At 50.6% G+C, this 16,085-nt stretch overlaps 1 protein-coding gene across 3 annotated transcripts in view; it reads right to left on the minus strand.

Moving 5' to 3' along the window:
* Nucleotides 1-10,541: 10,541 nt before the first annotated feature.
* Nucleotides 10,542-16,085, minus strand: part of tspan4a (tetraspanin 4a) — a 120,021-nt gene continuing 114,477 nt past the window's right edge. For all 3 annotated transcript variants that reach the window (XM_073049112.1, XM_073049111.1, XM_073049110.1), the window contains one exon: nucleotides 10,542-11,920. In XM_073049112.1, coding sequence (XP_072905213.1) covers nucleotides 11,852-11,920 — 69 coding nt within the window. In that variant the 3' untranslated portion in view covers nucleotides 10,542-11,851. The remainder of the gene's footprint in view (nucleotides 11,921-16,085) is intronic.

A 16,085-nucleotide genomic window follows, 5' to 3' on the forward strand; every position in this document is an offset into this window, starting at 1 on the left:
GTTACTAATAGAATAGTGATTTGTTAACTACAAAACCAGACTCCAGGTGTGTTCTATTGCTAGTGATCCTTCTACAGGGTTGTGTCTACATAACACACTTTTTCCAGGACTTCTTTATTTCACAGTCAGTGGCTGCTGCCAGAGAGAGTGCTGATAGGGAGGTTCAGGTGGGTAGTAGGACTCAGATGGTTGTCAAGTTTGAAAGGTGGAATGAGCTGAGTCACCAAAGGTTATTGTAAAAATGACCCCAATCCAAGGCTGGTTGAGAGGTTTAATGCCTCTTAAACAGTACGAGTATGTTATGGCCCTGCTCCTCCCGTCAAACTTATATCCAGTTAGAAATCCTCTTGCTCTGGTGAGTCCAAGAATGACGAGGGAAAGTAGGAAGGGTGGGTTGGTCAAAGAAATTTCAAGCCACGTGGCTTGCTGTGTGAAGCAGTTGTGGATTCAGGGACGTAAGAAGATCGAGGATAGCTTTGTGGTTATTAAGGAACAGTGCTTTGTGGATTGTGATGGCCGTATCTGAATTCACAGCTTTTCACTGTGAGGGATTTGGGCTGCTGCAACAGGCCATCCAAACACACTGAAGACACAGGAGGCTGTGAATGCTAGAATCTGAGCAGCACACACAAAGCCGGAAGAACTCAGTGGGTCAGGCCATGGAGGAGAACCTTTCATCTGGACTGGAGCCCCATGATCATATCTGTCCAGATGGGGAGCACCATGCCACACTCTTCATGGTTTGTAGGGACCTTGTTTAGGGTAGTCCTTGCAGTTACCTGGGAATAGCCACCCCGTACATCAGGGTTAAACTCTGCCATAGACAGTCACAAGCCCAGATGCAAAAGGAGAAGAGTTGGGGCATGGGGCTAGCAAGCCCATCCCATTAAAAACCGAGACTGCAACAGCTCCAAAGATCTCATCCCTGGGAGAGTTGGGATCTTAAGATGGGCTGCACCTGGGGAATTACTTGAAAGTCTATTTAGGAGTCCTCAAGCAAGACTCCTCCCAGAAGGTTAGTTCATAGGTTGAGTCTGTGGTGAAGAAGGCAAATTCTTCATGTTGGCATTTCTTTCAAGGGGAATAGAAAATAAAAACAAGGAGATAATGCTGAAGTCAGGCCACACTTAGAGCACTGTCAACAGTTTTGGACTCCATATCTCAGAAAGGATGTGTTGTCATTGGAGAGAGTCCAGAGGAGGTTCAGGAGGATGATTCCGGGAATGAAGGGGTTAACATATGAGGATTGTTTGGCATCTTTGGGACTGTACTCACTGGAATTTAGAAGGTTGCAAATGTTGAAAGGACTAGATAGGGTGGATATGGAGAGGATGTTTCCTCTGTTGGGGGTATCCAGAATGAGAAGCCACAGCCTCAAAATTGAGGGGCAACCCTTCAGAACAAAGTAAAGAGGAGTTCTGGTCACTGAATTATAGGAAAGATGTCAACAAAATAGACAGAGTACAGAGGAGATTTACTAGAATGTTACCTGGGTTTCAGCACCTAAGTTACAGGGAAAGATTGAACAAGTTAGGTCTTTATTCTTTGGAGCGTAGAAGGTTGAGGGGGGACTTGATAGAGGTATTTAAAATTATGAGGGGGATAGATAGAGTTGATGTGGATAGGCTTTTTCCATTGAGAGTAGGGGAGATTCAAACAAGAGGACATGAGTTGAGAGTTAAGGGGCAAAAGTTTAGGGGTAACACAAGGGGAAACTTCTTTACTCAGAGAATGGTAGCTGTGTGGAACGAGCTTCCAGTAGAAGTGGTAGAGGCAGGTTCGAATTGTCATTTAAAAAAAAATTGGATAGGTATATGGACAGGAAAGGAATGGAGGATTATGGGCTGAGTGCAGGTCGGTGGGACTAGGTGAAAGTAAGCGTTTGGCACGGAGTAGAAGGGCCGCGATGGCCTGTTTCCGTGCTGTAATTGTTATATGGTTAAATGATTATAATTTTTTTACCCAGAGAGTAGTGAATCTGTGGAATGCTCTGCCACAGACTGCAGTGGAGGCCAAGTCCATGGGTACATTCAAAGCAGAAGTTGATAGATTCCTGGTTGGTCAGGGTATCGAGCGATATGGAGAGGGGGCAGGTGTAAGGGATTGAATGGGATACAGGATCAGCCATGATGGAATGGCGGAGTGGACATGATGAGTTGAAAGGTCTAATTCTGCTCCTGTGTGGCAGAAAAGGGGACTATAGCAAGCTGCTGTCAGCCACCTATGCCCTAGTAGGGGTGATAGGCTTAAGTAAGTAAAGAGCTGGGAAGCTGATCAGTGAAAGAGATACAGGGCTGGAGTAGGGAATCTAACAGGAGAGGACAGAAGGCCATGGAAGAAAGGGGGAGGAGCAACAGATGGAGGCAATAGGCAGGCGAGGAAATAAGTCAAAAACCTCTATGGTTGTACCGTGGAGAGTATTCTGACAGGCTGCATCACTGTCTGGTTTGGAGGGGCTACTGCACAGGACCAAAAGAAGCTGTAGAAGGTTGTAACTTTAGTCAGCTCCATCTTGGGTACCAGCCTACAAAATACCCAGAGCATCTTTAAGAAGCGGTGTCTTAGAAAGGCTGCATCTATTATTAAGGACGTCCAGCCCTTTCTCACTGTTACCATCAGGGAGGAGGTACAGGAGCCTGAAGGCACACACTCAGCGATTCAGGAACAGCTTCTTCCCCTCTGCCATCCAATTCCTAAATGTTGAACCCTTGAACACTACCTCACTTTTTAAATATATATTGTTTCTTTTTTTTTGCACCATTTTTAATCTACTCAATGCATACACTGTAATTGATTTTTTTTCTTTCTATGTTATCGTATATTGCATTGAACAGCTGCTGCTAAGTTAACAAATTTCATGACACCTGTCAATGCTAAACCTGATTCTGATGTGTGTGAAATGGAAGCAATGTGGTTGAGGGCAGCACTTGATGGTGGAGGACGGGAAGTCCCTTTGTTTGGAGAAGGAGGACATCTCTTTCGTTCCAGAAAGAAAAGCCTCATCCTGAGAGCAGATGCGGCAGAGACAGAAGAATTGAGAGAAGAGGATAATGTTTTTACAAGAAACAGGGTGGGACGAGGTTTAGTCCAGGTAGCTGTGAGAGTCCATGGGTCTATAATAGACATTGGTGATAGATAATCTGTCTCTGGAGATAGAGACAGTGATACCAAGAAAAGGGAGGAAGGTGTTGGTAACGGACCAGGTTGAACCTGCCAATCTCATTAGCCCCAACTGAGACACCTTTGCTGATGGCCTGCAGTTTTAAACTGAACTGTGACAAGCTTGCCAACCCCTGAACGACAGGCACAGTTGGCACCGGGTGAAATGTGTGCAGAGTGGATAAAGTGCAACAGAGACATAACCCAGCGTGGTTAGGAAGCTGCCGTCGTCAGAACTGGCTTTGAGTTGCAACAGCTGAGATCTGGGCCAGCAATGGACAGTGAGTGAGATGCAAAATCATATGGGAGGGAGTTCATAAAAATGAGTGATATCCCCACCACAAGTAAAGCAAAAAAGAGGTCCTCCTCAATAGTGTTCACACAACATGGGAAACTCCTGAAGAAAAAAGGAGTTACAATGAGATTGGACCTGCCCCTGTTGTCTGCTATTCATCACATCTTTTTCAATATTCTCCTTCCCAAAGCCTTTGATGAGGATATTACATTAGTAAAAATCAAGCAAGCTTTAGAAATGCCGAGGTAAGTTTGGAGTTGTAACACTAAGCAGTCTGCTCCTGAACAATATGGCCACCTTCTCCCACAATGCCTCTTGGTAACCCTGAACCCGAATATGGGAGCTGGTACATGAAAGCACTTTCTCTGTTTTGGTGAGCCTAAATAAAGATCAGCTGAGTTTTTCCAACACCATTAGTGTATCGTCCTGATGGCACAGAGGCAGGGATCCGTCACAAACTGGTAAGTAGTCCCTCATGTGTTGACAGATGGCGAGAATTACACTTACCATCACTGACTTATAAGTTATGAAATCTGTTGCTTTTCTGCAGTAATTCAGTGCAAATTACTATAAATTACAAAATAAATATTGCAAAAAAGGAATAATGAGGCAGTGTTCATGGACCATCAGAAAACTGATGGCAAAGGAGAAGAAGCAATTTCCGAATTGTTGAGTGTGGGTCTTCAGGCTCCTGTATCTCGTCCCTAACGCTGGCATGGAGAAGAGGGCACGTCCCAGAGGGTGAGGGTCCTCAATGATGACACTTGGTTTTGAAGATGTGCTCGTGATGAAGCTGTCTGAGTCTCCAACCCTCTGCAGCCTCTTGTAACCCTACACATTGAACCTGCATGCCAGGCTGTGATGTGAGCTATCAGAATACTCAACACTGTACACCTACAGAAATCTGCAAGATGACATGCCAAATCCTAACAGAGTCATTAGCATGCCTTCTTCGTGATTGCTTTGGTGTTGACTCAGGTGAGATCCTCCAAGATGCCAGATCTATAGTCAACTGTGCCTGGGCATTGTCTGTACTCCTGTATACTGATCAGGTGAGGCAGGGGTCACAACCACATGACTGACTCATTGAGGTAGCATTAGGTAAAGGAGGTAACTAATAAATTGGCCACTGAGGATATGTCCTTTGTGTCTATGTTCTCTGGTAAACATACAATCCTTACTAATGGATGGGGATCATTGAAGTGGACCAGAGAGGACTTACACCAATCCAATCCGATTGTGGGAAGTTCCCAGGGAAAGCAGCTGAAGGAGTGAAGACATGCAGGCAGCGATGGAGGAGTTCATGGAGGAGAGATGCGGCATGAAGAAATTTGGAAGTTGCAGTAGTTGATGCAGGAATTGCTGCGTTAGTAAAGAGATGAATTCTGACTGGTTGCTTGGTTTGGAGGCTCCAATGTGCAGGATTGCAAAAGGCTGCAGGGTTGATGCAAGTGTGAAGGGATGAAAGAGTTAAGCTCTTCAACGCTCAGTACCAGTGCCAAGAGCACCTCTTGCCTGTGACCCATCCTCGCTACATGCCTCTGCGGTGTTTATGATCACAGAAAAGCCACACAGCCCAATGATGAGACTCCCACAGTCACTTCCCTTTCATTCTCTCTCTGTCAGGAAGCATAACAACAGGATCAGAAGGTGCACTAAACCCAAGCAGCTGTGAGTAGTAGGGCTCCAGCTGACTTCATGGCAAGCTCCGGGGCAGGTCTCCAGTCTCTTCAAAGCAAGGGAATTAATTGCAGTCAAGATTGCTTAAAGGTCAATAGATTTCTTCTCTCCCCTCCCACCTCATCACCAAATCCACGGCACTCTCATTTACTGATCAGTGTCACTTACCAAGTATTAACAGTTGGGCTGCAGTGCAAGAAAATGGATTTGTTGTTGGACAACACTTTTTACCTTCTGAGAAGTTTAAGGAGGTTTAACATGTCATCAAAAGCTCTGAGAAGCTCCTACAATGTGCAGTGTGAAGTATTCTGACTGACTGCATCAGAGCCTAGTCGGGAAGGATCTCAAGGGGCTACAGAGAACGATGGACTCAGCCAGTTCCAGCTCTCCCCACTATCGAACACATCTACAAGGGGTGATGCCTGAGCAATTGGACACCCATCGTCAGGGACCCTCACCATCTAGGCCATGCTCTCTTCTCGAAGCTGTCCTCAGGGCAGGGGGTATAGGAGCCTGAAAACCTACACGTCAAGGTTCAACCACAGCTTCTTTCCACTGCCATCAGGTTCTTGAACGGACCTGAAAATCCTAATTCTACCTCAAGCTGTTTTTTTCCCACTCTCAATCTTGCACTAGTGTCCATGTGTTAATTTGCACACATATACGTTGTGTATAATTGATGTCAATTTACATTTGTCCTTGTCTTGTAACTTACTCCAGCTTTTACAAATAGCATTGAAACCTTGTGTATGTATGCCGATGAAACAGTAAACTTGACCCGAACTGTCCAAATAACTGAGCTGCCTGTTTAATGCTTGACTGTGAGGTTTCTCCTTTCAGAACCGCAACAACCTTGTGGGTTACCTGTAGTTCTCAAGAGATGAATGTGAAGAACTTCTCCCCATTGTGTTGTGGTAATTTGGGAGTTTTAGACCATAATACCTTAAGATATAGAAGCATTATTATTATGCTTATGTATTTGAAAATTAATAAAAAGATTTAAAAAGAAATAGAAGCAGATTTAGGCCATTCAGCCCATCGAGTCTGCTCCCTATTCAATCACAGCTGATTTGTTTCTCTACTTCATTTTCCTGCCTTCTCCCCATGACCCTTAACCCCTTACAAATCGAAAACCCATCAACGTGCCTAAATACACCTAATGGCTTGACATCCACAGTCCTCTGTGGCAATTAATTCCACAGATTCACTACCGTCTGGCTGAAGAAATTGCTTCTCAGCTCATTTCCACAGGGATGTTATTGTGAAGCTTTGGATCCTACTCTCCGACTAATGGAAGCATCCTCTCCAGGTTCACTCCATCCGGGCCCTGCAGGGACTGTTGGACAATTCGGCCATTGCCGGTGGAGGATCTCGCTGGTTCCATGCTCCACTGATCTGGAGCAAGGTTACTAACATGCAGGGAAACTGAAAACCGGGTATGAGGGGCGGGGCTGGATGTTATTCCAAATGGATCTGACATGGGAGAAATGCAGCAAATGTGGGGAATGTAAAACCGAGTTGTAAATCAGGCAGCAAAAGTCCAGAGGTGAGGGAGATTGTTTGTCACCGAGTGGCCGAGGGCATTGGCCAGGGGTCAGTAGGGAAGGCAGCCGGGGATGGAAGGTGATGTGACAGGGTCAGTGGTTCCAACAGTGAGGGCCATGGGTGAGTTCTGCACCTGATCGGGATTCACTGATCAGGTACGAATGCCTCAGATTTCTAGTGTGGCCCAGTTCACCTTACCACCCCCCCCCATTCCCCCACGCACAGCCACACTGGAGGGGTTGTTCCTGTGCTGAACCTGGAGTAGTTCAAACTGTAGGGTTGGAGAAGAGTCCGGAGAGCTACTTGAGAAAAACTGCTCGTGGGACCTCCAGCCCACAGACTTTGTCAACGTCCATCCTATTTATTTTTGAGGGCATCGGGGTGGCTCAGCAGACGGAGTGGCTGCTCACGGTGCCAGAGACCTGGTTCCCACCCTGTCCTCGGCTGCGAGCTGTGATTCCGGGGCTCCAGTTCCCTCACACAAAGGCCGTGTGGGTTGGTAGGATATAACTGGTCCATGTAGAGTCTGTGAGTGAGCAGTGGAATCCAGACAAAGTGTTTGAGAATAAAATGGGATTAGTGTAAACAGGTAGTTGTTGGTCACCACAGGCTTGGTGGGCTGAAGGGTCTGTTTCATGCTGTCTCTATCTCTCTCTCTGTCTCTCTCTCTCTCTCTGTCTCCCTCTCTCTCTCTGTCTTTCTCTCTCTCTCTGTCTCTGTCTATCTCTCTCTGTCTTTCTCTCTCTCTCTGTCTCTGTCTATCTCTCTCTGTCTCCCTCTCTCTCTCTGTCTTTCTCTCTCACTCTCTATCTATCTCTCTCTGTCTCCCTCTCTCTCTCTGTCTCTGTCTATCTCTGTCTCCCTCTCTCTCTCTGTCTTTCTCTCTCACTCTCTATCTATCTCTCTCTGTCTCCCTCTCTCTCTGTCTCTCCCTCTCTCTCTCTGTCTCCCTCTCTCTCTCTGTCTATCTGTCTCTCTCTCACTCTCTATCTGTCTCTCTCTCTGTCTCTGTCTATCTGTCTTTCTCTCTCACTCTCTATCTATCTCTCTCTGTCTCCCTCTCTCTCTATCTCTGTCTATCTGTCTTTCTCTCTCACTCTCTATCTATCTCTCTCTATCTCTCTCTCTCTATCTCTGTCTATCTGTCTTTCTCTCTCACTCTCTATCTATCTCTCTCTGTCTCCCTCTCTCTCTCTGTCTATCTATCTCTCTCTCCCTCTCTCTCTCTGTCTCTCTCTCTGTCTTTCTCTCACTCTATCTGTCTCTCTCTCTCACTCTCTCTCTCTGTCTCCCTCTCTCTCACTCTGTCTCTCTCTCTCGCTCTCTCTCTATGTCTCTATCTGTCTTTCTCTCTCACTCTCTATCTCTCTCTCTCTCGCTCTCTCTCTCTGTCTCCCTCTCTCTCTCTGTCTATCTGTCTTTCTCTCTCACTCTGTCTATCTGTCTTTCTCTCTCACTCTCTATCTATCTCTCTCTGTCTCCCTCTCTCTCTATGTCTCTCTCTCTCACTCTCTATCTATCTCTCTCTGTCTCCTTCTGTCTCTCTGTCTCTGTCTATGTCTTTCTCTCTCACTCTCTATCTGTCTCTCTCTATGTCTCTCTCTCTCACTCTATCTCTCTGTCTTTCTCTCACTCTCTCGCTCTCTCTCTCTCTCTCTCTGTCTATCTGTCTCTCTCTCTCGCTCTCTCTCTCTCTGTCTCCCTCTCTCTCTCTGTGTCTGTCTATCTGTCTTTCTCTCTCACTCTCTATCTATCTCTCTCTGTCTCCCTCTCTCTCTCTGTCTCTGTCTATCTGTCTTTCTCTCTCACTCTCTATCTGTCTCTGTCTCTCTCTCTCACTCTCTATCTATCTCTCTCTGTCTCCCTCTCTCTCTCTCTGTCTCTGTCTATCTGTCTTTCTCTCTCACTCTCTATCTGTCTCTCTCTGTCTCCCTCTCTCTCTCTGTCTCTGTCTATCTGTCTCTCTCTCACTCTCTATCTGTCTCTCTCTCTCTGTCTATCTGTCTTTCTCTCTCACTCTCTATCTATCTCTCTCTGTCTCCCTCTCTCTCTATCTCTGTCTATCTGTCTTTCTCTCTCACTCTCTATCTATCTCTCTCTCTCCCTCTCTCTCTCTGTCTATCTATCTCTCTCTCCCTCTCTCTCTCTGTCTCTCTCTCTCTTTCTCTCACTCTATCTGTCTCTCTCTCTCACTCTCTCTCTCTGTCTCCCTCTCTCTCACTCTGTCTCTCTCTCTCGCTCTCTCTCTATGTCTCTATCTATCTTTCTCTCTCACTCTCTATCTCTCTCTCTCTCGCTCTCTCTCTCTGTCTCCCTCTCTCTCTCTGTCTATCTGTCTTTCTCTCTCACTCTCTATCTATCTCTCTCTGTCTCCCTCTCTCTCTATGTCTCTCTCTCTCACTCTCTATCTATCTCTCTCTGTCTCCTTCTGTCTCTCTGTCTCTGTCTATGTCTTTCTCTCTCACTCTATCTCTCTGTCTTTCTCTCTCACTCTCTCGCTCTCTCTCTCTGTCTATCTGTCTCTCTCTCTCGCTCTCTCTCTCTCTGTCTCCCTCTCTCTCTCTGTGTCTCTGTCTATCTGTCTTTCTCTCTCACTCTCTATCTCTCTCTGTCTCCCTCTCTCTCTCTCTCTGTCTATCTGTCTTTCTCTCTCACTCTCTATCTGTCTCTGTCTCTCTCTCACTCTCTATCTATCTCTCTCTGTCTCCCTCTCTCTCTCTGTCTCTGTCTATCTGTCTTTCTCTCTCACTCTCTATCTGTCTCTCTCTCTCTCGCTCTCTCTCTCTCTGTCTCTCTGTCTTTCTCTCTCACTCTATCTATCTTTCTCTCTCACTCTCTATCTGTCTCTCTCTCACTCTATGTCTCTCTCTCTCACTCTCTATCTATCTCTCTCTGTCTCCCTCTCTCTCTGTCTTTCTCTCTCACTCTCGCTCTCTCTCTCTCTATCTGTCTCCCTCTCTGTCTCTGTCTATCTGTCTTTCTCTCTCACTCTCTATCTATCTCTCTCTGTCTCGCTCTCTCTCTCTGTCTCTGTCTGTCTTTCTCTCTCACTCTCTATCTGTCTCTCTCTCTCTCGCTCTCTCTCTCTGTCTCCCTCTCTGTCTCTGTCTATCTGTCTTTCTCTCTCACTCTCTATCTATCTCTCTCTGTCTCCCTCTCTCTCTCTGTCTATCTGTCTTTCTCTCTCACTCTCTATCTGTCTCTCTCTCTCTCGCTCTCTCTCTATGTCTCTCTCTCACTCTATCTATCTCTCTCTGTCTCCCTCTCTCTCTCTGTCTCTGTCTATCTGTCTTTCTCTCTCACTCTCTATCTGTCTCTCTCTGTCTCCCTCTCTCTCTCTGTCTCTGTCTATCTGTCTTTCTCTCTCACTCTCTATCTGTCTCTCTCTGTCTCCCTCTCTCTCTCTGTCTCTGTCTATCTGTCTTTCTCACTCTCTATCTGTCTCTTTCTCTCGCTCTCTCTCTCTGTCTCTGTCTATCTGTCTTTCTCTCTCACTCTCTATCTATCTCTCTCTGTCTCCCTCTCTCTCTCTGTCTCTGTCTATCTGTCTTTCTCTCTCACTCTCTATCTGTCTCTCTCTCTCTCGCTCTCTCTCTATGTTTCTCTCTCTCTTACCTGATGAACCTCGGATCAAATGCTGGAACAAAGTGTTAAAACGAGACAGACAACACCTCCACGCCTATCGGGTGACCACAGACACCTCCCCACCAGTGGCAGCTGGGGCCAGTGCAGTCGATAAACCGAGATCAATAGATTTAAGGTGAGGACAGGCACGGGAAGACAGCTCAGCCATCATTGATTAGTCACAATCGGGTAAGAAGTTGGGCTGTGACTCACAGGAAAGCTCTGCAGAAGGTTTAGCACAGTAAAACGGAGGCTTATATTTACACCAGCCTTTGATAGGTTAGAAAACATAGTTACAATTCATGTGTAATACATGAAACTGAAGACACCTTTTATAAAGTGACACGGTGAGAATTCTGACTGCGCTGTCACCGTTAAGTGCTCCGCAACAGAATGTGACCAGTCGCTGATGCCCGAACCCATAAAAACAAGGGCACACTGCACCGTAACTTCAGTAAATCAGTATCTGACCAGTTGGGTAGATGGGGGCTGTGACACCCCACATTTCACTAGCGCATTATCACACACTGATAAATCATTGGCCTTACTGTAACAGATGAACAAATACGTAACCATGCATAACCGTTCCAGAGTGTGGGCTTCCTTGTTCTACCGTACTGTGTTAATAAAAAGCCCCTAGTATGATGGTCTCGGCCTGTATCCCATACCGTACGGGTTGATAAACTGCTGCTGTGCAGACTGTCACAGACCAAGACAATTACTGAGCTGCCGTACTCCAGCAGCCCTGTGGCCTCCACACGTTCACAGGCTGACGAGGACGCTGACCAGTGGGTGGAGGTGACTGTCCCACTGGAATAGAACAACTGTCAGGAGTGTGGACAATGCCCTGTCCTGGGTTGTCTGGAAAGCCCAGAGTCCATCCAGTCCACACTGTTCCTTGATCATGATCGTCTAGTTGTTCCCTTTGCGTTTGGTTTCGATGGACGGTCCTGGGCTGGCCACCTGGACCGGTGTGGGGGTGAGGGTTCCCACCAACAGTCTCGGATGCCCCACCTCACCCGTGTCCACACCCGCGGGCAGCAGAAGGGCAAGGTCACACTGTAAGTGCGATTGTTCACACACTGGTGAGGTCTCCTCTCACTGGTATTCAGGCTGCCCGCTGTCAAACGTACTGCCGCAGTGAATCGCCGTGAAGGTTCTCTGCTGACTGCCTCGCTGGGGCTGACAGCGACTGACAACTGCAGCCCGTCACTGCGCGGGTCTCTCAGCGTAACCCCAAAGGAATGCACTCCTGGCACATACTCCGGCAGGGTAGCCACTCCAGGAATGGCTCCACCAGACAGCACGGACCCTCCCTCGATTACCTGTATCCATCCAAAGTCCACTCGAAAATTAGAGGCGAACACCACTATCAAAGAGTTGAAACACTGCACTTCTCATGGAGGGAGAGACGGCTTCTCGCGAGGGAGAGAGTCACCTGAGGTCTGTGACAACGAAGGGATATCGTGGAAGGGAGGGGATGGGAGAGGACCGGAGCAGGGATGGCAACAGGACCCAGGAATACGTGCAGACAGTAGGCCGCTGGGTCTAAGTGTGACTCTCGGTCCCATGCACAGCCTGACAGAATATCACCATGGCCAGGGTCAATCCCACCACCTGCGGAAGGAGAGAGAAAAATAATAAACCTCCAGACATCGGAAACACCCTGGATGATGGAGTGGTACAGGCACGGGGCACTGAGTACAGTGTGGTACAGGGAGAGTGGGTACAGGGTACAGTGTGGTACAGGGAGAGTGAGGTACAGGGAGAGTGTGGGTACAGGGTACAGTGTGGTACAGGGAGAGTGGGTACAGGGTACAGTGTGGTACAGGGGAGAGTGTGGGTACAGGGTACAGTGTGGTACAGGGAGAGTGTGGGTACAGGGTACAGTGTGGTACAAGGGAGAGTGTGGGTACAGGGTACAGTGTGGTACAGGGAGAGTGGGTACAGGGTACAGTGTGGTACAGGGGAGAGTGTGGGTACAGGGAGAGTGGGTACAGGGTACAGTGTGGTACAGGGAGAGAGTGGGTACAGGGTACAGGGAGAGTGGGTACAGGGTACAGTGTGGTACAGGGAGAGAGTGGGTACAGGGTACAGTGTGGTACAGGTACAGTGTGGGTACAAGGAGTGTACAGCCATCAGGATACTGTTATAGGTGATTGTGAATCTTTCTCTCACCCCTGGAACAAATTATTTTCTGTGAGTCTCCCCTTCCTCGCAGCATCTCATGATGCTCCGTTACAATAAGACCGTAAGACATGGGGGCAGAATTAAGCTGTTTGGCCCATCGAGTCTGCTCTGCCATCTCATCACGGCTGATCCATTTTCCCCACTGCCCAGCCTTCTCCAAGTCCAATCAAGAACCTATCAATCTCTGCCTTAAATACACCCAGCAACCTAGTCTCCACAGCTGTCTGTGGTAATAAATTCCACAAATTCACCACCCTGTGGCTGAAGATATTTCTCCACATCTCTGTTTTAAATAGACCCCCTCTATCCTGAGTTTGCGCCCTCTTGTCCTGGACGCTCCCACATCCTTTCCATATCTACTCTGTCTAGGCCTTTCAACATTTGAAAGATTTCAATGAGATCCCTCCTCATCCTTCTAAATTCCAGCGAGTACAGACCCAGAACCATGAAATGTTTCTCGTATGATAACCATTTCAATCCTGGAATCATCCTTGTGAACCTCCTCTGGACTCTCTCCGAATACAGCACAACACTTCTTAGATGAGGAGCCCAAAACTGTTGACAATACTCAAGGTGAGGCCTTACCAGTGCCTTATAAAGCCTCAGCATCACATTCCTGCTCTTGTATTCTAGACCTCTCGAAATAATGCTAACATGGCATTTGCCTTCCTCACCACCGACTCTACCTGCAAGTTAAGCTTTTGGGTGTTCTGCACAAGGACTCCCAAATCACTTTACATCTCAGATTTTTGGATTTTCTACATGATTTTCATGCGTGACCATGCATTTTCTAAAATTGTATTTTATTTGCCATTCTCTTGCGCATCCTGGCCAGTTGTTGTTACTTACCAGAGGCACGTCCACCTCCCCTTCCTGAGGCCGGTCCACCTCCCCTTCCTGAGGCCGGTCCACCTCCCCTTCCTGAGGCCTGTCCACCTCCCCTTCCTGAGGCCTGTCCACCTCCCCTTCCTGAGGCCTGTCCACCTCCCCTTCCTGAGGCCGGTCCACCTCCCCTTCCTGAGGCCTGTCCACCTCCCCTTCCTGAGGCCGGTCCACCTCCCCTTCCTGAGGCCTGTCCACCTCCCCTTCCTGAGGCCTGTCCACCTCCCCTTCCTGAGGCCGGTCCACCTCCCCTTCCTGAGGCCGGTCCACCTCCCCTTCCTGAGGCCTGTCCACCTCCCTTTACTGAGGCCGGTCCACCTGCCCTTCCTGAGGCCTGTCCACCTCCCCTTCCTGAGGCCGGTCCACCTCCCCTTCCTGAGGCCGGTCCACCTCCCCTTCCTGAGGCCTATCCACCTCCCCTTACTGAGGCCGGTCCACCTCCCCTTCCTGAGGCCTATCCACCTCCCCTTCCTGAGGCCGGTCCACCTCCCCTTCCTGAGGCCGGTCCACCTCCCCTTCCTGAGGCCGGTCCACCTCCCCTTCCTGAGGCCTGTCCACCTCCCCTTCCTGAGGCCGGTCCACCTCCCCTTCCTGAGGCCTGTCCACCTCCCCTTCCTGAGGCCGGTCCACCTCCCCTTCCTGAGGCCGGTCCACCTCCCCTTCCTGAGGCCTGTCCACCTCCCCTTCCTGAGGCCGGTCCACCTCCCCTTCCTGAGGCCGGTCCACCTCCCCTTCCTGAGGCCGGTCCACCTCCCCTTCCTGAGGCCTGTCCACCTCCCCTTCCTGAGGCCTGTCCACCTCCCCTTCCTGAGGCCGGTCCACCTCCCCTTCCTGAGGCCGGTCCACCTCCCCTTCCTGAGGCCTGTCCACCTCCCTTTACTGAGGCCGGTCCACCTGCCCTTCCTGAGGCCTGTCCACCTCCCCTTCCTGAGGCCGGTCCACCTCCCCTTCCTGAGGCCGGTCCACCTCCCCTTCCTGAGGCCTATCCACCTCCCCTTCCTGAGGCCGGTCCACCTCCCCTTCCTGAGGCCTATCCACCTCCCCTTCCTGTGGCCGGTCCACCTCCCCTTCCTGAGGCCGGTCCACCTCCCCTTCCTGAGGCCGGTCCACCTCCCCTTCCTGAGGCCTGTCCACCTCCCCTTCCTGAGGCCGGTCCACCTCCCCTTCCTGAGGCCTGTCCACCTCCCCTTCCTGAGGCCGGTCCACCTCCCCTTCCTGAGGCCGGTCCACCTCCCCTTCCTGAGGCCGGTCCACCTCCCCTTCCTGAGGCCTGTCCACCTCCCCTTCCTGAGGCCTATCCACCTCCCCTTCCTGAGGCCTGTCCACCTCCCCTTCCTGAGGCCTGTTCACCTCCCCTTCCTGAGGCCTGTCCACCTCCCCTTCCTGAGGCCGGTCCACCTCCCCTTCCTGAGGCCGGTCCACCTCCCTTTACTGAGGCCGGTCCACCTCCCCTTCCTGAGGCCGGTCCACCTCCCCTTCCTGAGGCCGGTCCACCTCCCCTTACTGAGGCCTGTCTACCTCCCCTTCCTGAGGCCGGTCCACCTCCCCTTCCTGAGGCCTATCCACCTCCCCTTCCTGAGGCCTATCCACCTCCCCTTCCTGAGGCCGGTCCACCTCCCCTTCCTGAGGCCGGTCCACCTCCCCTTCCTGAGGCCTATCCACCTCCCCTTCCTGAGGCCTGTCCACCTCCCCTTCCTGAGGCCTGTCCACCTCCCCTTCCTGAGGCCTGTCCACCTCCCCTTCCTGAGGCCTGTCCACCTCCCCTTACTGAGGCCTGTTCACCTCCCCTTCCTGAGGCCGGTCCACCTCCCCTTCCTGAGGCCGGTCCACCTCCCCTTCCTGAGGCCTATCCACCTCCCCCTCCTGAGGCCGGTCCACCTCCCCTTCCTGAGGCCTGTTCACCTCCCCTTCCTGAGGCCTATCCACCTCCCCTTCCTGAGGCCTATCCACCTCCCCTTCCTGAGGCCTATCCACCTCCCCTTCCTGAGGCCTGTTCACCTCCCCTTCCTGAGGCCTATCCACCTCCCCTTCCTGAGGCCTATCCACCTCCCCTTCCTGAGGCCTGTTCACCTCCCCTTCCTGAGGCCTATCCACCTCCCCTTCCTGAGGCCTGTCCACCTCCCCTTCCTGAGGCCTGTTCACCTCCCCTTCCTGAGGCCGGTCCACCTCCCCTTCCTGAGGCCGGTCCACCTCCCCTTCCTGAGGCCTGTTCACCTCCCCTTCCTGAGGCCGGTCCACCTCCCCTTCCTGAGGCCGGTCCACCTCCCCTTCCTGAGGCCTATCCACCTCCCCTTCCTGAGGCCTGTTCACCTCCCCTTCCTGAGGCCGGTCCACCTCCCCTTCCTGAGGCCTGTTCACCTCCCCTTCCTGAGGCCGGTCCACCTCCCCTTCCTGAGGCCGGTCCACCTCCCCTTCCTGAGGCCTGTTCACCTCCCCTTCCTGAGGCCGGTCCACCTCCCCTTCCTGAGGCCTGTTCACCTCCCCTTCCTGAGGCCGGTCCACCTCCCCTTCCTGAGGCCTGTCCACCTCCCCTTCCTGAGGCCTGTTCACCTCCCCTTCCTGAGGCCGGTCCACCTCCCCTTCCTGAGACCGGTCCACCTCCCCTTCCTGAGGCCTGTCCACCTCCCCTTCCTGAGGCCGGTCCACCTCCCCTTCCTGAGGCCTATCCACCTCCCCCTCCTGAGGCCGGTCCACCTCCCCTTCCTGAGGC

Source organism: Hemitrygon akajei, chromosome 6 (assembly GCF_048418815.1).
Source record: "Hemitrygon akajei chromosome 6, sHemAka1.3, whole genome shotgun sequence".
Classification (NCBI taxonomy): Eukaryota; Metazoa; Chordata; class Chondrichthyes; order Myliobatiformes; family Dasyatidae; genus Hemitrygon; species Hemitrygon akajei.